At 25.3% G+C, this 7,070-nt stretch overlaps 2 protein-coding genes across 3 annotated transcripts; both read right to left on the minus strand.

The window, feature by feature from the left end:
* Positions 1-626: 626 nt before the first annotated feature.
* Positions 627-3,137, minus strand: LOC128957576 (2-aminomuconic semialdehyde dehydrogenase-like). 2 transcript variants are annotated; one of them, XM_054303367.1, is made up of 5 exons: positions 3,071-3,137; positions 2,735-2,964; positions 2,420-2,620; positions 1,764-2,318; positions 627-1,163 (listed from the first exon to the last, which is right to left on the minus strand). In XM_054303367.1, exons 2-5 carry the CDS (start codon positions 2,932-2,934, stop codon positions 638-640), a joined length of 1,482 nt encoding a protein of 493 aa, XP_054159342.1. In that variant the 5' UTR covers positions 2,935-2,964; positions 3,071-3,137; the 3' UTR covers positions 627-637. The 2 variants fall into 2 exon arrangements, with proteins under 2 accessions (XP_054159342.1, XP_054159341.1); XM_054303366.1 differs by lacking the exon at positions 3,071-3,137 and having other exon boundaries at positions 2,735-3,061.
* A 112-nt stretch (positions 3,138-3,249) lies between these two features.
* On the minus strand, positions 3,250-6,480 carry LOC128958278 (elongation of very long chain fatty acids protein 6-like). Its single transcript, XM_054304094.1, has 3 exons — positions 6,112-6,480; positions 4,810-5,225; positions 3,250-3,253 (listed from the first exon to the last, which is right to left on the minus strand). Exons 1-3 carry the CDS (start codon positions 6,478-6,480, stop codon positions 3,250-3,252), a joined length of 789 nt encoding a protein of 262 aa, XP_054160069.1.
* Positions 6,481-7,070: the final 590 nt, after the last annotated feature.

The raw sequence follows: 7,070 nt of genomic DNA on the forward strand, positions 1-7,070 counted from the left end.
GACTGACTTTTAATTGCTTTTTACCCCCTGTTTTAACCCCCACAAAATTTGGCCAAACAGTGTGGCCAAATGCTAAAAATAATAAAATAACATAACTATAGTAATGTATAATAATAATAACAATTAAACATTAAATAACACATAGATTTATTATGAAAATAATTTAATGAAACTAATGTAATAAATTTTTTTTTCAAAATTGATAATTTCTTTATTGTATTAACTTTTATTAAATTCAGTTATTACTTTTATTTATTTGATTTTACATTTATATTAATACTATTAGTTTAATCAATATTTATAATGAAATTATTATTGTTTTATTTTTGTAATTAATGTTAGTTTTATGTAAATGTTTTAATTGTTTAAATATTACTGCATTTTATTTATTTATACTGTCTATTTTTGTGTTTGGCCATCCTACTTTACATATGTCTAACGCAACACTAATGCAAAATATAGTATCATTGCATAATAAAATTTTTCCATACAATTTTATCTGGATATTTTCAAAAAAAACATTATACAAACAAAAATACTAATAGATTTTATTTTTTATAGTTAACAAAATTATTAAAGTCAAACATTTATAAATAAAAATTAAATTAAAAATTAAATTCATTAAATTTTTAATTTACTATTTTTTATTAGTTTTAATACAAATAGTTTTCTTTTCAGTATAAAACTCTCGGGAATCCAAAGTAGCCTCCCGTCCCGTTCCCGACTGTTTTTGTCCACCAAAAGGCATATTCAGATTGCGGACGAGCCAACAGTTACACCAGACAGTGCCGACCCGAAGTCGATTGGCTACAGTGTGCACCCGATCCACATTACTCGACCAGACACTGGCCGACAAGCCGTACGGACTATTGTTAGCCCGCGTGACGACCTCGTCCTGAGTATCAAACGGTACTACACAGACAACCGGTCCGAATATCTCTTCACGCATACAGGCGCTGTCGTCACTAATGTCTGTAATAACCGTAGGACTTACGTAATAGCCGGCCGTGTGATCGGTGTCCAGTTTAAATGGCAGCGACCGGACAGTAGCGCCTTCATTACGGGCCAACTCTATGTATTTCAGTACTTTTTTCTGATGATCGCTGCTTATCATTGGACCAATAAGTGTGTCATTGTTGGTGGGGTCGCCAACTTTCATTTGACTGATATTTGAATAAATAAAAATATATTTATATAATGTTAATTTAATAATAAAACTTTTAGATAAATAAATTTTATCATTAGTATAAAATGTTAATAATTGTTCATGGTCATTATATTATAGTGTTTAAGTTATGAGTATTTAGTATTATTTTTTTTTGATAATTTTTTTTTGTTCCTATAATTAGCAAATAATTTATCACTTAAATAGTATTACTTAAAATCAATATTACATTTAAATTAAAATACAAATGTTATCTAAAATACAATACGATATTAGTCTTTTCCCAATTAAACTATAATTGATTACTCATAAAAATATTTTAATAGATATTTTTCTGTCAATATAAACTGTTTTATCATCATTGAAAACTTTTATCATAATTTATTAAATGTATTGAATTAAATATATTAAATATAAACAATTTTTAAAAAATATGATAAATATTCATCAATTATAGGGTTATTTCCATAACAACAACAAAAATAAATAATACTAACTAAAGTAATATAAAAAAGCAAAAATTCTAAATATCATATAATAATTTCTAATAATTAATTTAAAAATAATATACAATATTGTAATAAAGTATAAAACTTACAGCACATCAATGGTGAACCTATCGACAAACACCTGATAAATAGACTTTTGAACATACAGTCGACTGGAGGCCAGACATATTTCACCGGAGTTGAGAAAACACGACCTAATTATTTGCGGAAAAACTGTGTCCAGATTTATGTCGTCAAAAATAATGGCCGCATTTTTGCCGCCCATTTCGAGCGATAGTTTCTTGAACAACGGTGCCGATCGTTGAGCAATACGGGCACCGGTAGCCGTACTTCCGGTAAACGATATGATGGGTACGTCGGGATGTTCGACAATAGGTTCGCCAACCTTTTGTCCCAAACCAAACACCATATTGACAACACCGGGCGGTAAACCGGCTTCCTCTAACAAGTGACACAATTTGTAGGCCGTCACGGATGTCAGTTCACTAGGTTTGGCTACCACTGTATTACCGTAGGCCAGTGCCGGCGCTAGTTTGAATGTCAACAAATATAGCGGCAGATTCCAGGGCGTTATAATGCCGGCCACACCTATCGGTTCGTGAGTAGTATAATTGATGACACCGGCATCGGGATCGGTAATTGAGCTGAACAAATAAATATAAGTGGGTGTGTGTTAACTGTTCTTATTATATAACACTATATATATATAAATATAATAAAATAAGTTAAGTCCCAAATAAATTACATGTTTGTATCGTATAGTATAGCGTTGGCAAAGTGCCGAAAGTTGTGTGCCGCCCGCGGTATATCCAGAGTGGTGGCCAACCACAATGGTTTACCCTGATCCCATGATTCTAACTGTGCCAACTCTCGGGCACTTAATTCAATGAGCATGGCCACTTTGTTTAATATTTGTGACCTTTCCTGGACACTTGTTTTAGACCAACTGTTTGTTTAATAAATTATATTTTTATATTATTGAAAAATATGATAATTATTAATTGTATTAATTATTGTTATATAAATATTAATCAATCAATCAATCAAACAAACAACTTGCCTTTCAAATGCGCGTTTGGCAGCACTGACTGCCCGTTGGACGTCCCGTTCATTGCTGTCCGGTATGAATGCGTTAACCCGATTGACAGCTGGATTATAACTATTGAAATAGTTGTCCGATTTTTCAAACTTGCCGTCGATATAGTTGTGCACTTCGATGGTCTTATCGCTTACCGAATTGGATCTTTTCAGTGATGACATCTCAGGGCTTATGTATGTATGTTATGTCAACTTATTTGTTTAATAATTAATAATAACAAAAAAAATATTATTTATTAGATTTTCAATCAAATCTTTTGAAAAAATTGGAAATTTGTAAAAAAATAGACAAACTGACTATATTTGCTGAAATAGTTTACGATTTTATAAATTTAATAATATGTTTGAATGAATACAGTTGAATAAAAATTTTTAAAAACTGATAGCATTTTTTGTGGATAATATAGTACTGGTAATTATGGAGAGAGTCTTAAACAGCGGCGGCGGCGATGATAGCGGCAATGCTATTAATTACAATTATCTGGACAACAATAGATTTGATTAAAAAGTGACCATGGTGTTGATAATTTTAAACTAAATAAAATTGTAAATAATTGTAAATAAAATTGTAATTGGTCATTTTTTAATTAATTTTATGATTGGCCAGATAATTTATATTCGACTGTTTAAAAAATTTATAAATTGCAATTATCTGGCCAATCATATAATTAATTAAAAAATTTTATTTACAATTATTTACAATTTTATTTAGTTTAAAATTATCTACAACATTGCCACCATGGTCACTTTTTAATCAAATTTATTGTTGACCAGATAATTGTAATTAATAGCATCGCCGCTATCATCGCCGCCGCCGCTGTTTAAGACTCTCTGATAATTATGTGGTGAATAACATTTGTACAGTGAGTGACTGTCTATAAGCTCCGGGAGTTATTTTTCAATTGATAAAAATATGTATTTCTCCACATTAAATCTTTAACATTCACAAATAAAACCTTGATCTTTGAATCAAATATTTGATATTAATTTATATATATTAATATTGATAACAATTTTGATATGAATTTCAATAAATAATCAAAATATTTATATTATTTACAAATAGCTATTATTATAATTTATAAATCAAATATAATAAAATAGATATATAAATAACTGTTAGAAAAATCTGTTTCTAATGTTATATAATAATATTTATTTATTTATTTATTTTATGCACTTATTTTAATCAATTGTTTTGAGAAAATATTTTATTTTTAAATTTATTTTTTATTATTATTAATATTTTTTATAGATGTTAAAAATTTTAATATCACTTATTCTGTTTTTAATATTTTTTTATTATTTGAAAACATTAGCTGATTGTATACACGCGGGCACTGTATGATTGAATTTATTAGTTTTATAGGCTTTTAAATAAATTATTTTTTGTATGGTAGAGTATTTAATAAATTTTTTTTAAATAAATAATATTTTTAAAAACTAAATTATAAACTAAAATATGGTTCATATAATAATCTTAAAACAATTACTCAGTAATACAGTGTTATTATTATAAATTATTAATTTATAATTTATAATATACATTAACATTTTAATTGAATTTTAGTTAGACAAATATTTTTTTTAAATAACTTATTTATTAAATTTAAAAAAGTTTTAAAAATAAACATAATACTATTTTATTACATTGTCATTACATTGTATTATAAATAATTTGTTTTAAAATAAATATTTATTAAACTTAAAAAAGTTTAGATAAACTATGATATCGTAAAATGATATCACTTAAAATATCATATAAATATATGTATAAATATTTAATAATTAATTGCTTTATGTTTAATGAACTATTTAAAAGTGTTATCATTATTATTGTAAAATTATTTATTTTTAATATATGTCATATTTGGCTTATAATAAACATAATTAGCATTTTTATCAATTTGATGGTAGGTTTTACCATTTAGTTTTTTATTATTAAATATTGACGTTGTCGTTGATGATGATGATGATAATAATAATGATGTTTTCAAATATTTTTTAATAAAAAATTTGACAAACAATATGAAATACAATGTATACATGGCTGCACCGGTCGTTATTACCGGTAGGGTTACCTCACATTGTGGCGACAAATCGGTTAATTTAAATACCAGTGCCGTTATGTTAATATAGAAACCGATAAACATCTGTACGATTTGCAGAGTCGTTATTGTTTTGGCAATTGACTGGTGCACTGGTAGCCGAACGGCTTTCAATGCATAATAGCCGTACATAACTGTGTGAACCGTGGCATTCATACAGACCATCCATCGTGAAGTGGACGGTACGTCTGCATAGATAAACCACGAGTAGCACAGTGTCAGACAATGGTGTAGCCAATGGAGTGGCATCAGTGGCTGTTTACGGAGTATAATAAATACAGTGTCGCCCAACTCCCAGACCTTGGACATGACAAACATCCAGTAGAAAAATACTACACGTATATCCTATTATAAATCAACAATTTATATATATATATATCAATTTAATTTTTTATTAAATACAAATTATTATAATTATTATAATATTTTTAAAAAAAAATAGCACAACAAATTGTAGAAAATTGTTAATAATTAAGCATTATTATATGGTTAATTAATATGTCTAATGTTTAGTACAATAGTACATTAATTTGTAAATAAAATATAGTTTTTTTTAAATTATTTGAAGAGTAATTACTTTACCATTTTATAATAACAAAGAATAAATTTATAAAATATTATTAAAAACTATCAAAAATAGAGCTTAATTAAGAAAGTTAACTACAATTTTTTATTTATATAATTAAACTAATAATTAAGAAACTTATTATAAATTTTATATATAAAAAATATTTTTTATTATTTCTTTACTTATATTTTTTGAGAAAACATTATACAAAATTATTTATATATATAATTTTTTAAGTAAACAAATATTAATTAATTTTAATTAATTTAACAAGATATGTTTAAAAATAAATAGTCACTTATTTTTATTTATATTCACTCAACAATTAATTATAAAAATAATTAAGACTAATAATATCTGCTTTTTTGTTACAAATAAGCAGTAGAAAATTTAGTACAAAGTTAAGCTATTTAGTTTATTTTAGTCTAATTAAAAACACATTTAGTGTATTAATTAGTGTATTAATACGATAGAAATAGTTTAGATTAGTACAATAAATACCCTGATATATAATAGTTAACTAAATAAAATAATAATAAGTGTATTGTTGTTATTAAATAAGAAAACTTCTGTTAAAGATTAACAAATAAAACAATAACCAAAAAAAAACAATTTTGAAAACAAATATTTCATATAAACAAACAAACAAAAAAAATAGTATACCTTTTCATAGGATGAATCACAATACGATGCAATAAAACCCCTATTGACTACAATATCAATAAGCTCAGGTATGCATTGGATACAGGTGCTTAAAGAGAATAGTGCCAAAAATAGATTCCATAGAAATAATGGTAGTCTAAGTGTATACGGTTGTTGGTGTCGTCTTCTCATATAATTGTGTAACACTTTAATAACACCGATATAGACCATACATATATAGACAGAGTAATGCCAATGATATCGGAGCCATAGCTTGAGGTCGGGATGATAAGCACGAAATGATCGGTCAAATGTTTGTAAAGTCAACGACAACAGCGATGGATCAGAAAATTGGGTTAAATGTGTTGTCCAGTGATTTGATTGAGACATTGAATTCAGTAAAAAAATTAATCAGTGAATGAATTTGTAAAAAAAACAAAAATTATTTTTAAAAATAATTTCAATAAAAATAAAATATTATTTATTTATACACAATATATATTTAAGGAAAAATACACGAATAATTTATTTTAAAAAATAATAATATTTTAGTGTATAGTTTAATGATTGATAATAATAATAATAAATTAACAAAACATTAACAAAATTTATAGAATAATTTTTAACTATAAATAGTATTGCGATAATAAATATATTTCATCAGCAATAGTGTAATAAAAATACTATATATTGTTTTGTGTGGTATACAATTTTTACTATTATTGTTTTGTTTCATCAAGCACAATAAAAAGTAACAAAAAAAATATTTAAAAAGTAAATATTGCATATATATTGTTAATTAATAATTATGTTTTTTTATAAAAAATTATAATTATAACGTATAATATATTACTTATTAAATTTATTATATTATTTAAAAAATATATTTATATACATAATAGAGTTTTAGTGTATAAAAAATAATAAAACTTAAAACTTGTTTTTTTAAAAAAATTATTACTTTGATTGTTAATGTAAAT

This window comes from Oppia nitens, unplaced genomic scaffold (assembly GCF_028296485.1).
Source record: "Oppia nitens isolate AA-2021 unplaced genomic scaffold, nextdenovo-longstitch-racon4-pilon3 scaffold3_pilon_pilon_pilon, whole genome shotgun sequence".
In the NCBI taxonomy this organism is placed as follows: Eukaryota; Metazoa; Arthropoda; class Arachnida; order Sarcoptiformes; family Oppiidae; genus Oppia; species Oppia nitens.